The sequence below is a fragment of the Diabrotica virgifera genome, chromosome 1 (assembly GCF_917563875.1).
Source record: "Diabrotica virgifera virgifera chromosome 1, PGI_DIABVI_V3a".
Taxonomy (NCBI): Eukaryota; Metazoa; Arthropoda; class Insecta; order Coleoptera; family Chrysomelidae; genus Diabrotica; species Diabrotica virgifera.
The window spans coordinates 16,479,597-16,496,171 of record NC_065443.1 but is presented as its reverse complement, the minus strand read 5'-3'; the positions used below and the strand labels follow the sequence as shown (position 1 = coordinate 16,496,171).

Genomic DNA, 16,575 nt, shown 5'->3' with positions numbered 1-16,575 from the left:
GATAGACATATTATGCTCTCGGGAAATAAATAGTAGGAAATATAGTCCTCTTCATTTTACTATTAAATAAATATTTTGAAAAACGCACAGGAAGGGTTACGTTTCGCAAAAACCACAAATTACCCCCTTTAAAGGATGAAAAGGGGGGTTCCGGGGCGAAATTTTTTAAGTTAGTCTCAATAAGTACCCCTTGATATACCAGAAAAAAAAATAAAACCGGACTTGTGTTGCGAGGTTCAACCTCTGTTTCCTACACTAAAATTTTTTTAGTGGAAATCAAGGATGTAAGAAAATAATTAGCAACGTTCACCTGTGACAACGTTTTACTCAACTTGCCACCCCATTTGGTGGTTATTGCCTTTTTCTCTGGAATAGAATATGTGGTGGTTGTCTATGCTACATTTACCAGTCCCCAAGAGGCATGTCTTGCTTATTCGAAGAACTGGATATTGAGCCTTATCATCTCACATATATAGTGTTTTATGTCTTACCGGCCTCATAGAGACTTCTCACATTCCATGTACTTATTCTCATGCCTGATTTTATTCTTATTTCTTTTCTTCTTGTGTGTGTGTGTGTGTGTGTGTTTGAGCATTATTGGCTTCGGAGTCAATGTCCATTCACCATCTTACCATTTTGGAATTGTTTGTATTATTTATGCCGAAGCTCTAAAGGAGTGCTTCCTGCTTTCTACTGGTTTGTTTAGGTAGGTATCTCACAATCCTGCTCCAATTTTACAGATAACTGTTTTATATACCTATATCTAATTTTTCAACGATTTTTATTTCTATTTGGAATTATTTCCTTTCGTTGTAATTTTTTTTAAATCATTTTTTATTTTAACTATTTATAATGGGAAATAAGCCACAATATTATTAAAAAATGATTTTTATTAACGTTTCGACGCCCAAATCGGGTGCCGTTGTCAAAATACAAAATACTACTAACATAAACAAAAATGTTGTTGCTTAGTAAAAAAAATTCTTCTAATAATTTATTTAATTTGACTCATTTATATCGGCAATTCAGATACATATGATACATTTTAAAGTAGAAGACTTTAAAATGATATTGCCAATATTTATGAGTTGCGTTCCTGGGACGACTTTACTGAAAGATAGTTCATTCGATCACATGAAATCAACCCCAACTCAAGAATATCCGTCACAAAAAAAATCATAGCAGGTGATCTGTCTTTAAAAAGACAACCACATGCAACGGTGACATTAAAATTCTCGCGTTAGAGATCTCATAGTAAATCACGAGGGAAAACCAGGAAAAAAATGTGTGGAAAAAAAAATTTAATTTCACCGTTGCATGTGGTTGTCTTTTTAAAGACAGATCACATGCTATAATTTTTTTTGTGACGGATATTCTTGAGTTGGGGTTGATTTCATGTAATCGAATGAAATTTCTTTCAGTAAAGTCGTCCCAGGAACGCAACTCATAAATATTGGCAATATCATTTTAAAGTCTTTTACTTTTAGCCCAATAAATGACGGTTTTGGGGTGTAATTTCCAGGGGCAACTCCGAATTGCCTGAAAATTTGGATTTAGGTTCTACTTACCCTCCACTTCAAAGTTGAATTTGTGCCTTTGGTTGCTTTTACTTGGGGGGTGACATTTACCCCTTCTCGGGGGGGGGGTGAAAAACGCGTGTTTAAAATACGGTCGGAAATGGATAAATTGACTTATTTTAAGTTCCTTTTGTTCTATAAAGTTTTTTACGTAAGTCAATACTTTTCGAGTTATTCGCGATTTAAAATATTGATTTTTCGACAAAAAAACTACGTTTTCAGACCTGTTTTTCCCAAATAACTCAAAAAGTTAACATTTTATCGAAAAATATTTTTAGCAAAAATGTAGCCTATAAAAAAAACTTAAAAAATGGTGTACCAGTAAAGTCTACAAATTGAGTAAAAGCAAAGTAGTAGCTCATGAAAAATACGTTCTTATTCGTCTAATTCCAAATCGGATAATTCAACGCGAATTCACCGAAAAAAGAAGCGTTTTTCGGGAAAACTTTATTAACATTTTTAAAGTATCAAAAGAAGCTTATTATTTGTTTTCTACAAAAGTTTACAGCATCAAAAATAAACGAGTTACACTGATAAAAAAAGTTGGCCCCTTTTTTTGGTAAAAAAATCGTGAAAACCTCCCTCTATTTAGCACCCTAAATGAAATTAATCGTTTGGATTTACCATCTATTTTAACTGTATGTGTATTGTTTATATGATCTGTAAGTTTGATTGGTTTGAAGTGCTTATTTTTTAAAACATTTAGTTTTATAGTAAAAAAAAAATTTCTAAAAATTTTTGAAAAATTTCATTTTTTCAAAATAACTTAAAAATATTAGTGATAAGAAAAGTCTTAAGGAGTAAAAAAATGTAGGTTTTGCTATTATAAAAATATGCTAGTTTATTTTGTTTCTTCGTAAGACAAAAATTGGTTAAGATATGGCTGTTCAAAATTTGCATACACTCGTGATTAGTGACCCATTCAAGCTTTCCCAATTATAACCCTTTCAAAAATAAACACTTTAAACCGGTGAGACTGACAGATCATATAAAAAAGAATGTGTGTGTACTTTGTACGCACGTAAGAAGATATTCTTCTATTACCTATATAGGTAATTTAAACGAAGTAAATATACTTAACAGGTTATTTGTATTCTATTTAAAAATTAAACTAACTTTCTTATCTACCACTTTTTCAAAAATTTTTTATTAAAATAACGAAAAATAAAAAAAAGTATGAATCGTCCAGGATTAGAACCCGCGACCTTCCGTGTGCTTCCGTTCTCTGTCCCACCGCTCTGCCAACTACGCCATCGAGCCACTTGAATTGACACGTAAGTTTCGGATATAATTACACAACACGGCGACAAACTGTAAAAATGTTACGCCTGCATATTTTATTATTTTACTACAGGGAAACACAAATCCAAAAACACAAGAATTATAAGAAATAATTCATTTCCTAAAACCACTAATATATTCTTTTAATGACTTATTTGCACGGTTACAGATACATACATACCTATCTTGAAAGATTAGCAATCATACTGTCAGAACTACATACTGTCAGTGTGCGCAGGCGCGTGGTTCATGTACAATTTTACCCTCAATCGATTCGCCGCTAAAGAAGAATATCTTCAAAAATAGATAGGTAAGTAAATTGTTTGTAAAGCGGTAGCGATTAATTTCATTTGGGGAGCTAAACACGGCGAGATTTTCATGATTTTTTACATAAAAAGAGGGCCAACTTTATTTTGAGCGTAACTCGCGTATTTTTAATGGTAAAACTTTTGTTGACAATTAAAACAAAGCTTTTTATAAACACTTTAAAAAAGTTTAAAAGTGTTTTTTCCCGAAAAGTGCCTAATTTTTCGGTGATTTTACCTTGAAATATTCCATTTGGAATTAGACAAATAAGAAAGTATTTTTCATGAGCTACAACTTTGTTTTTATTTGATTGATAGACTTTACTGATAAAATATTTTTTTTGGGTTTTTTATAAGCTACACTTTTGCTAAGGATATTTTTTTCGATAAAATATTTACTTTTTGAGTTATTTGCGAAAAACCGTCTGAAAACGTAGTTTTTTTGTCGAAAAATCAACATTTTCAATGGCAAATAACTCGAAAAGTATTGAATTACGTAAAAAACTCTATAGAAAAAAAGTTGCTTAAAATCAGTCAATTTATCATTTTCGGTCTTATCTTGAACGTATGTTTTTTCACCCCAGAGAAGGGGTGACTGTCACCTTCCAAGTAAAAGCAACCAACGGCACAATTTCAACTTTGAAGTGGAGGGTAAGTAGAACCTAAATCCAAATTTTCATGCAATTCGGAGTTGCCCCTGAAAATTACACGGTATCGCCGAATTTCCCGTTCATTTACTGGGCTATTTAAAATGTATCATATGTATCTGAATTGCCGATATAAATGAGTCAAATTAAATAAATTATTAGAAGAATTTTTTTACTAAGCAACAACATTTTTGTTTATGTTAGTAGTATTTTGTATTTTGACAACGGCACCCGATTTGGGCGTCTAAACGTTAATAAAAATCATTTTTTAATAATATTGTGGCTTATTTCCCATTATAAATAGTTAAAATTGTAAAAATGCCACAATAAAATAGCTTCAGAACATTTTTTTAAATTTATTTATTTACTTTTTTTTATTATCATTTTTTTTATTTTTTATTTTCCTTTTTTTTTTTCATTGTCTTTTCTTCTTAGATAAAACCAATTTAGACCTATGGTAACCAACTCTGAGGTTTCTCAAAGCCATTAAATATCAAGGTAGGTACCTAATACAAAAAGTCCAAACAAAAATATTGAGAATGGTATTCAATGTGACCCTATTCAATATGAGCCCTACACAAGGATTCAGCTACACCTTTAGTAGAGGATGAAATTCGAAAAATCACAATGAACTACCTTGATGGACTAAGAAGTCATCCAACTAATGAAGCAAGATTGCTAAACACTGCTCTTGGATTTGCGAGACGATTGAAAAAACTATGACCAACAGACTTATTAAATTAAATATGTGACCTAATGTAAAAAATATAATATGAGGGTTAATACAAAAAACAATAAAATATATAGTAATTAAATTATACAAAAATAAGAAATTTTTGTATATATTGTTTGTATTACAAACAATATTATTATTTGTATTACAAACAATATATACAAAAATTTTCTTAGTATTATTGACAAAGTTACATTTTTTTTAAACGCGTTTTCTGAAAAACATGTTTCTTTAAGGCGGTGTACATCATAACTCAAAAAGTAATACACTGATCTTTCTGAAATTTTGCACACTTCTTTTTTAGATATTTTACTAGGTAGTGACGTTGAGTTTTTGCTTATTTTTTTTTCGATTTTTTACTTTAAAGTTATACCATGAATTTAAAAATCGATATACAGTAGACGCCCTCTTAACCGACCTCCCTTTAACCGACCTCCCTTTAACCGACCGTCGGCTTAACCGACCGACCCTACTCCTTTTTGAATGATACTATTTTTAGATTAGAGGTCATAAAAGTTGCATAATTTGTCTTGTGAGTGATATTGTTAATTACATATGTATATGCACATCGACGTTCGTTTCACTTTATGTTTTGACTTAATTTGTTTGAAAATGAATCGTGACCTATGGGAAAAGTTATAGCGGACGGACTATATGTACATACTACTTTTTTGTTTATAGATCATAAAATATATATATTTTTAATAGAGTTAAATATGTAATGTCTTTCTGAGGGTGGTTTTAAAGATTTTCGGTTTAACCGACTTTTTGATTATCCGACCTATGGGCAGGTCCCGTCATGGTCGGTTAAGAGGGCGTCTACTGTAATCATAAAAACTCGACGTCACTACCTCAAGAAACTCTGAAACTAAAATAATCTTTTTGGTTTGTATATTTCGGATGATTCTGTCCGAAGATATAGTGTACACCACAAATCATCTTTTTTTTGGATCGTCTGCTTAAAAATGATGCCACCACTTCATTTTTCAATAAAAATTTAACTGAATAATCTTCAAGTGTTGTTATTTAAGATAGCCTCTTACACATTTAACTTAACTCCATCACTTTCAAGGGAAAACGTTTTAAAATTATGCGAAAAAACGCAGAATTAACTATACACCCCCCTAAACACTCAAATTATTTACTTGTAGCTTTGATGAAGCAGATTGTAAATTAAAACATGTAAAAAAATCTTTTCTATTGTCACTGTTTTTTTTTCTTTTGTTTCTTACTCTGTTCTTTTATTTTTTGTTCTAGATTGTATGATTTTAAAGATTTTGCAGTTCATATCACAGTGAATAATTTTATAGCAAAGTGACACTGCATAACTTTGTTATATTTTTCTTTGGATTTTCATTTTGATTTGGTGTAGTTTCATACTTATGTTTTATGTTAATATATAGCTTCCATTATCGTTCCATATTTTCAATCAATTTCATTTGCTTAAAAATTGCATTATTTGTTACCCGTACTGAACTATTTTATGGAAAAGTGACATTATGCTATTTTCGATGCTTTTTATTGGGTATCCCACTCTTACTGTTACATTGCCATATACTTATAGCATTGATTAATAAATATAGGGGAGAAGATACGAAACTAAACGAGCGTTTATGTACGACACCAGTGGTTTTAGAAATAGATGGCGTTAGCAGCTTTCTAGGTACGAGATTGAATTTACCTGAGACAACGATGAGACGTATTCAGGTAGCTTTGGTTATCGGAATTTGGGGTCGGCCGACTGGATTATAATAGAACGTATTTATTTCTTTTCATTCATTTATATTTGAGTTATCATTCAACTATTCAACGATAATAGTGGCATGATCATGACAATCAGACAATCTTTAAAATAATTATTGAAGTTAGCACCTATTACTTTCTAAACTCGTTTTTAAATTAACAATAATTGTAGTTGTAATTTGTCTTTTAATTTGAATTCTTGAAAGAAATCATTGAATATTTCAAATAAAAAAATTATTTAACGAGAAAAATACTCACTGGGTGATTTTATATATTGTACATTTATCTTATTTGCCTCATAATCTCGATAAAAAATTAGGTAGGTATTTTCGTTAATTACAGTCTCTTCTGATGATTGTATATTTTGTTTGGAGATATTGCAACGGTATTTACTTAATATAAAATTGACTAAGTAAACCGCTCGGCCACTTTAAACTCTTCGAAAAAATGGTAAGGACTTAAGTTGTTGCGATTTCCTACAATTTCTTCCAAGTTTTTTCATGCGGTCGATATTTTCCGAGTTAGGGGGAAAATCGTGACTAAGTATACTTATTGAATTATTTATTATTAACTTTACTTCTTAAAGGTGCCTTGTATTTCTGCGTAGGCGTCCACCGTGGATTGTATTGTCAGGTGAGATATTAGATAGTCAGGATTACCTACATTATTCTATTAAGAGTAATTTCATTATTATCATTCGGCGAATATTACGCAGCCATGACATCTTTTCCTAGACCTCTCTTACCCTCTATCTTTCCTTTGATTACCAGTTGCCGTATATCGTTCTCATAAACATACATGTAAGAAATAAAATAGAAATGAAAGTCAATGAATAACAGAATCCATAGAAGCAAACACAGGAATCAAGCAACCCATATAGCACACAACGTCCGATGTACGTCCATATAACGTACATTTAAAGTCCAAACGTCCATGGACCAAAACTGGACGTACTATGTACGTACATTACGGGACGTCCATTGGACGTTGGATTTCAACGTACATTGGACATCCATTTGTGGTCCATGGATATTTTACACAAAACGCGACTATTATATTAAGTCCCAATACAAACTAAATGAGAATCTTCTTGACAACGTTGTCGCTCTTCGCGCTATCGGTCGTGAAAGTTAGTATTAGGCAGGACTTTTAGGGGATTATCGCTGTTAATTGTTGTGGAATACTGAAGGATGGTTTATTTATGATAATTCACAGAATGGCAAACGCGCTTGTAATATACAACAACGGTACTGACTCTAAAAATAGTTTGGAACAGAAACAGAACAGATTAAACCTCTTTTAATGTGCATGCTTCCTAGGGCGTCATTATCTGAATCTCGTTTTTATGAAAATACATCCTGTGATATACCTATTTGTGTTTTCTGTTTATCGTGCAAGTGCAGTCGTGCATTAATGAAGTTCCTAGTTCCTATAATAAAGTATATATTATAATGAAGTTATAGTAAAGAGAAATAAAAAGGTCTTTTGTGTAATATTTTTAAGTATAAGTTTAGTATTATAAGGAACTATTTCCTATAAAGGCTTTTTGCTATGTATTCACAAAATTATAGATACTAGATTTCTTTCTGAAAAGTGCCCTACAAATGTCCATAAGACGTACATTGAATGTACATAAGGTGTACACTGAAAGCTTCAATACAACGTACAATGTACGTTTGTAGCGGACGTTCTATGGACGTCCAATTTTGTGAACTCTGGACATTCGTTGGACGTCCATCGGATGTCCATTGTACCTTAGCGGGACGTCCATTGGACGTTCCAATGTACACAGATGTACGTCCATTGGATGTCCATAAAACGTACTTGTGCTATCTGGGAAGGAGATTCACTAAAACCTCCATACTGTTTAAAATAAAGTTGGATGCAATAATAAAACAAGTGAAGAAAAAAAGAGGGTACAAAATGGGCGATAAAGAGATAAAAAACTCTGTTGCGCTGATGACACCGTGTTAGTAGCAGAGTGCAAAGTCGACCTACAAAGAATACTGCATGAGTTCAACATTAACATAAAAGAAATGAATATGAAAATATCAGCCTGAAAAAACAAAAATCTTAGTAATATCCACAGAATCAATAAGATGCAAATTGGACAATCAAATTATACAACAAGTAATGACTTTCAAATACCTTGGATTAATAATAAATTAATCTATCAGCCAACAACAATATCGAAGAAGAGGTTAAAGACCAAATAATTAAAGCCAGTAGACCGGCCGGATGCCTAAACGACACAATGTAGAAAAACAAACACCTAAGAGTGGAAACAAAGGCCAGAATATAACATGAGTCAGTTATTAGACCAGTTATGACTTACACTGCCGAAACAAGACCAGATACAAGCAAAACACAAAGACATCTGGAGACCAACGAAATGAAGATCTTAAGAAGGATTGCTGGAAAAGGACTACGGGACAGGGTAATAAGTGAGGAAATCAAATGCATATGTGGGATAGACAATATAAATGCCTGGGTAAAGAATAGAAAAGAAGAGTGGAATCAACGCTTAAGCCGGATGTCTGAATCAAGGATAGTAAGAATAGCCAGAAGAAGTATAGGACGCCCAAGGAAAAGATGGAATGACAATTTAGGGACAGAATGAAAGGCACCGTTGAAGAAAAACGGGCAGTACTGCCTATATGAAAGAAAAAGAAGAAGAACAAATTCTTTAGGTAGATTTTCGGTAGTATAATGTGCTTCTTTGGAGTTTTACTGATGATTACTGTTTTCGTTTTAGTGGGAGAAAATTCTAAGCCAGTAGTGTTCGAACAATTCTTAAATTTGTAAATGAGTAGCGGATTAAGTGATTTAGCGATGTGATTGATTGCAATAAGGAAAAGTGCAACACTAAGAGTAGACCATTGAGGAATGTCGTTTAATTGGATTTTTGAGTCTAAAAGAACGTTATTTATTCGAATAAGTTTCGTCTATATAGAAAATTATTAATAAATTTTATATTTCCTTGAATTGAACAACTTAATAGAATTCTTATAATATCTAATCCCCAAATGGTACGCGGTTATATAATAAAAGATAGCCATAAGCCAAACATACATGATCACATCCAAATAACCCATGAATGACTCAATATCCACTAGGTTTTCTAATGTAGATGTGGACTTTCTAAAGTCACTTTGTATAGGGCTAGGTAGCTAGCAATAAGTCTAATACTATCTAGTAGCTATCAAGTGGATAAACTGACTAATTCTAAGCAAGTTTTGTTCTAGAGTTTTTTCACTTAAAAAAATGGCGTTTGTATGAAATCTTTATACTCAGTATAAGCAGAGTTGTAGCTAATTAAAAGTAAGTTCTTATTCGTCAAATTCCAAATCGAATGTTTCAACGTGAACTAACAAAAAAAATAAAGTACATTTCGGGGAAAACTCTTTGCAGCTTTTTTAAAGTGTTTAAAAAGCTTTATTTTTGTTTTTAAAAAAGTTTCTAGCATTAAAAGTAAGCAAGTTACGCTGAAAATAAAGTTGGTCCTTTTTTGTAAAACCTAGTTTTAAAAAATCGTGAAAATCACGCTCTGAAGGGGAACTTGCGTAAAATTTTTAATTCGAAAGAGATGCTATAAATCACTCAAAACACAATTTAAAATGTATCAAAGGAAAAAGTCGTTTGTGTTTTTCGTTTGGCGCCTCAAGACGAATAAAATCAAATTATCGTTACCGCTTCACAAGTTACTTTACTTAGGACAAGGCGAAAACGGCGGGTACGTTGGGAAAAATATTCCCATGAGATTTTTTTGTATAATTACATTCGTGAGACATCCCAGAATAAGGTTCAAGAAGTCGCCCACGTGAAAAGTGGGCAAATTTTTTTTAACAATTTTTTTTAATCAAATTGCAAAAATCTATACTTTTGGCCCGGACAATTTTTTTGTAGAGTTTTTGGACCATTCTGGATAAAAAAGGTCTCTAAAAATTTTTCTCTAAAGTTGATCGTTTTCGAGTTATAAGCAATTTAAAATTGAAAAAAATGAAAAACGATTTTCAAGGGTTACTCGGATTACTCGGTTAAAATTTATTATTATGAAAGTCAGAAAGTGACTAAATCAAAGTTTAATGCCCCCCTACAAGATTCTGAAGAAATTTTTGTCATTATTTTATTACTAAGCTGTTATTTTTAAGTAATAATATTGAGCGTCATGAACGTGGTTGCCGGCCGTAAATGCTGAGTGCGAGAGAGATGCCACTCCGGCAGTCCAATTGTGCATCTTACTTGCACTCACATTTACGGCCGCCTACCTCGTGCATGGCGCTCATTATTATTACTTAAAAATAACAGCTTAGTAATAAAATAATGACAAAAATTTCTTCAGGATCTTGTAGGGAGGGCATTAAACTTTGATTTAGTCACTTTCTGACTTTTATAATAATAACTTAACCGAGTTATTAAGCCTTGAAAATCGCCATTTTTCGTTTTTTTCAATTTTAAATTGCTTATAACTCGAAAACGATCAACTTTAGAGAAAAATAATAAGAGACCTTTTTTATCCAGAATGGTCCAAAAAACCTACAAAAAAAATGTCCGAGCCAAAAATATTGATTTTTGCAATTTGATTAAAAAAAATTGTTAAAAAAAATTGAACCACTTTTCACGTGGGCGACTTCTTGAGCCTTATTCTGGGATGTCTCACGGATGTGATTATGCAAAAAAATCTCATGGGAATATTTTTCCCAAAGGACCCGCCGTTTTCGCCTTGTCATGATCTGTAAGTTTTATCGTAAATTTAGTTTTACAGTAATTTTTTTTGTTTTGAAAGAAAAATGCCTTTTTTTCAAAATAACTTTATAATTATCAGTGATACGAAATATCCCAAAGTGTAAAGGTCATATTCATAGGTCTGATTAATTTCATCTGGGATGCTAATTAAGAGGTGATATTTAAGATTTTGTTTACAAAAAAGGGATCAACTTTATTTTGTGCGCAACTTTTACTTCTGATACTAGAAACTTAAAAAAATAAAGCTGTTTTTAAACAATTTAAAAAAATTATGATGAGTTTTCCCCGAAAAGTACTTAATTTTTTGGTTATTTCACGTAGAAATATTCAATTTGGAATTTGACGAATAAGAACCTACTTTTTATTAGCTACAACTCTGCTCTTACTGAGTCTACGACTTCATATGTCATATATAAAACATTTTTTTCATTTTTTTATAAGCTGTATTTTTGCTATGAATATTTTTTTGACGAAATACTTCCTCATTTCCTCATGAAATATACTTTTTTTGAAACATGAATATATTCACGCGCAAATAACTCGAAAAGTATTTACTTGTGAGGTCAAGACTAGTGAAAAAAACTCTATAGTCAATTTATATTTTCAACGTTTTTGCAGAAAAAAAAAATTAATACAGGTATTAATACAGATTAATATGATAGCGACTGTGCGTTAAAATTTTGAATACAGACCACGTAGAATAAGTGCTTGTTCTTGGCTAGCTTCAACAAATTTACGCTAGGCGCGCCACCATACAGGCAGATTTTAAAGGGAACAAAATAATGCACATGGTTTCGTATCTTCCCCCTATATTTATCAATCAACGCTTATAGCTTTTCTTTGCCTTTTCTGTTAATTATATACGTAATAATATAGTTCTATTTTAAATAAATAAATAGTAAATAAATAAATAGATAATTAAATAAATACATAAATAAATAAAAAGGGTTGAGTAATAGCAAAAATGTAATATTAAAAATATTAGTAATAATTAAATAAAGGTTGAACCAGGTATATACTATACTCAAAAAGGAAGTTGGGATATTGTAGATACTAATATAGGGAATTAAGATTAAAATTATCTTAAACCACAAAATATAAAATAACCTAGGGCCTAGAAAAATGTCATACTAGGGAAAATGTCCTAGGAACCCTAAAAAAAATTTAAAGAAACACATTATTAAAATATTTGTTCCTATCAGAACATTACAAATGCTTTGTTTCATCAGCAATAGTCGAATATGAATAAAAAAATATGTATAATAGAATTCTTACTAGTATTCAAGAACCCAGTCAACTTAAGAGCTCTTTAAAATCTAGAAAAATTAATGAAGTTAGACAAATATAGCTAAAATAATTCACTGAAAAACCCTCTGTTGCGCTGACGTCATTTTATTGTCAAATGTCCAGAAAAAAATTCTAAGGACCAAAAGAAAATTTGTTCAAAAATATTTATTTATTTTTGTTTATAACTTATTTATTTTTAATTTTATGATAGAAAGTAATAGGAATAAAGTTGTAGATAATTTAATTGGCTACAAATAATATCCTATAAAATTTTCTGTAGGTTTGCCGGGTTACGAGAAATATCATGAAAACATTTTGCACCCATATTACCACGATGGAGGCAGGGAGACAAGGGTGGCACCCCACAAACTTGAACTTAAGCTTATACTACCCCCTTACACATAAAAAAATCAAATTGTGTCTTCTAAAAAATGCAACCCTAAATATAACTTTTCATTGGACTAAGGGAAATGGACTTAGGGAAAATGTCAGCATAAAATAAATTTAAATAAAACACACTGAAAGAAGTATACCTATCTGTTACTATCAAAACACCATACATGCTTGATTTATCAGCAAAACAAACTCTTAACTTGCATTTAAATTTAATTAATTAATAATCAATAAACAAAAAAATAAAAAATTATGCCAAAATAAAAAAGGTATTTAAATATTATGTAATAAATCTCCACAAAACTCATTTAAAATTCACACATTTTTGGTATGCACAATTTAAATATTAGCAATTGGTTAATAGTGACAACCTTCAATTATTTGGCCATGGCATACAGAAGTATTGTTATTTGAAGGTCGCCTTTATACATCTTTAACAAAGACCAGATATGTGAGAAAAACATAAAATTACCCATAAATAGCCATACGTAAGCGACAATGTAAATATTTAATTACATTTGCAATGAACTAAAACATCAATAAATTTATTATACTTAAATATTAATGCGGTTCATTCAAATTAAGCATAGTCCAACTAATGAAACGCATAAGGGTTGAAAATAAATGAAACAGAATATTACTAAGAAATGAAATTGATAACGTTAAAATACTATATTTTTAGAAATTGATATGATTAATCACTCACCTTTTTCTCTCCATAAATGACATGTTCTTTAGACGCAAGAATCTGAATATCTAAATCATAATTTAAACAAATCGCATCAATATTTGGGTGAACATCTACTGATCCTGGTTTGCGCTCTCTGCAAAATTCAAATTTGTTACAACAATTTCGATTCTTGGCTTTTGTGTTTAACTTACGTTCTCATGAATTTGGCATCCTCTGGTTCCATTTCAAAAATGATCTTGCAAATGAAAACAATACAATGATATACGCCTTTAAATGTTATCAGCAGAAACACAATAAAAATATTAAAACAAATTATTTCAATTACCATGCAAACTTCAAAATTTGTTGTAAATGGACAAATGTCAAGTGACGGTTTTATTGATACAAACGTCACTGTCACACTGTCACCTTGACTTTTCTTCTTTTTAATTAGGGATTCCAATGAACTGTCAGTGGTGGCCGGTGGATGGCTAAACTGACATGGCCATAGACATAGTTAAGGGGGGTGGTCATGGCGTATCTAATGTTTACCTTGAATATTGACAAATTTGTAAAGAATATCCTGTTTGGTTTTTGTTTTTTTGTTAATTGTGTAGCGAAATTTGTGAAATTGTGATAGCAAATTAAATATGAAGTGGTTTAAACATTGGATACGCCTATGGATGACAGTTTCGCCATCCAGCAGCCATATTATATCACGTGATTTGGAATGCCTAATTCATTTTGAACACCGATGTGAAGTTGTTAACTTGTCACTCTTGTCTTGTCAGTGCCAGATGGTTGTCAGCTTAGACAAGGAAACCAAATCACATAACCAGGGTTGCCAATTTAGTAGATTTTCTACTGGATGTAGTAGAATTTCTTGTGATTTAGTGGAAAAATTTTAAATCTAGTAGATTTTAGAGTCTGGTAGAAAATTTAGTAGGTTTTGGTTGAAATTAAAGGAATTTTTTATTTTGACAAATGACAATGACATTAAATATTTATTTTTGTAAAAAATTATAATAATAACATCTAAAATGTGCTAAAATTCTATTTGTTACCTGTAATATAGATAAAAAGTAAAATAAGATTATGGAAAAGAGTAAAACGTTGAATTTAATAAGTATTTTCTCATTTAAAGAACAACATAACCCATAATACTAATCCTACAATATGGAAGTACATTTAGAAATACTCTATTTTAGGAGTTGTTAAATACTTTTGCATATTATGGGTATATAAAATGGAGAATTTATGGAAAATGTATTGTTAGGGAATATCCAGTTCTCAACTACCTAATGACTATGGCACCATTGCAGAATCTTCAGACAGCAGTTGAAGTGCTCTTTAATCAATCATAAATTGCTTTAATTATTATTGAAAGAAGGTTTCGTATTTTAAAGATATTTTTCATATTAAAGTGTGAAATGAGATGCAATGCAAGATACCTTTTTGTTCAAATAATATCGGCTTTACAGACATTGCAGTTGCTTACAGAAAACATTGAAATACTGGCAACTGAGCCTGCGGTTATTTAATCAAACAAGCTGTGGCAGTACATTTATACATTTTTAACCAGGATAATATCTAGTGCAACTTTTTGTGCAGTGTGTGTGTTTGTTTTAAAATTATGCCATTTAAGGTAAATACAGTGTAAAACCTCCGTTAACCAAAACATCGTTTAACTGAAATGGCTCAGTTTCAATAATTTCATCAATAAAAAGTAAATTAAACAAAAAGCAACAAAATTAAGGAAAATCAACATGTTAAGAATGTTTTTTAAAGAAATCTTCTATTTTCTAGACAATGTTTTGTAGCTATATCTCTCCAATACTATGTAATTTGATAAAAGAAGAGTACAAAAAACAATGTCATTTTTAACTGAAATTCTTGTTATCCAAAACAGCCTACCCCCAATTATTTCGGTTAACGGAGGTGAACGGAGGTTTTACTGTAAATGGCTAATGTTGATAATATGTTATTTTTCTTGAACTGTAGTTTGTTAATAAATTTATAAATACATACATGATATTGTTGTTTGATTTGAAATGATATTAAGTGTCATTTAAAGTATATTATATCACATTCCATTAAAAGAACTTCCACAACTAGCAAAAATTTATGAATAAACAAATTCTTTTAAAGGACAAAAAAAATAATAGTAAAGGAATTGCCTTTGGGGTGTTCTTTTTAAAGCAGGGCATGCAAATGAAAGTGTAATATTTTTGGTTCAAAACTTTATAGATTCTAATACATAAAGTATTATAATTTAAAAAATAAATACTTAAACCTTTGTTTTATTGTATTAACCTGTTTATATTGTTAATACCATTTATGTTATATATCTGTTGAATTGAACTCCTACTCCTTTTGAATCCAGAATTTTAACAAATCACTAAACTTTTCCACAATGTCTCGTCTCAAGCATGATATTTGTGCATTCAAATTAATTTACATTGCATTTTAAATACCTTAGATTGCATATCAACCAAAGGATAACATGGAACAAACACCTTCAAATGAAAAATGCAGGCAGTTGGATCTCAAGTTCAGACAAATGTACTAGCTCCTTGGTAGGACATCCAAATTGTCATTAAATAACAAATTACTACTATACAAAGCCATGTTGAAATCAATTAGGATGTATGGTATCCATCTCTGGTGGGATTCCGCTAAATTAACACACATCACAACCATACAGCGATTTCAATCAAAAGTCCTTAGATCAATTACTGACGCATCCTGGTATGTCAGTAATCTCGCAATGATTTGAATATTCCCTTTGTAAGAGATAAAATACAGTAACCAACTATGAAAGTCGAACAAGAAATCAAGACAACGAACTGATCAAACATATCTACCAATAATCAGAAGACTCAAGCGAACGTGGCTACAAGATTTAATACAACAGTGAAATAAACCTATAAGACGAAGCATCATTGGATTTTCCTCCTTCCTTGCTTAAAACTTTTAAGAAATTGATTTTAAATAAAAGTTAATAAGGAGAAAAAAAATATATACAAATGTTATTTTAATTCCGATATACCTACCTTTAAAGAAAGACATTACAAAAGACATCAAACATACCATTGTAGGTTTAGAAAGGAAATCGAAAATTTAAGTTAAAATGAACTTTGTACAAAATATATATCTACTATTTAATATTTGTTTGCCTAGAACTTATCTTTTA

At 30.8% G+C, this 16,575-nt stretch overlaps 1 protein-coding gene across 2 annotated transcripts in view; it reads right to left on the bottom strand.

Moving 5' to 3' along the window:
* LOC114334241 (kinesin-associated protein 3) overlaps positions 1-13,890 on the bottom strand; it is a 44,145-nt gene extending 30,255 nt beyond the window's left edge. Inside the window, exons 1-2 of one of the 2 annotated variants that reach the window (XM_028284278.2) lie at positions 13,595-13,890; positions 13,419-13,536 (exon numbers count right to left, since the gene is read on the bottom strand). In XM_028284278.2, the coding sequence (XP_028140079.1) occupies positions 13,419-13,536; positions 13,595-13,731 (255 nt within the window). In that variant the 5' untranslated portion in view covers positions 13,732-13,890. The remainder of the gene's footprint in view (positions 1-13,418; positions 13,537-13,594) is intronic. The other variant, XM_028284279.2, reaches the window with a different exon arrangement.
* Positions 13,891-16,575: the final 2,685 nt, after the last annotated feature.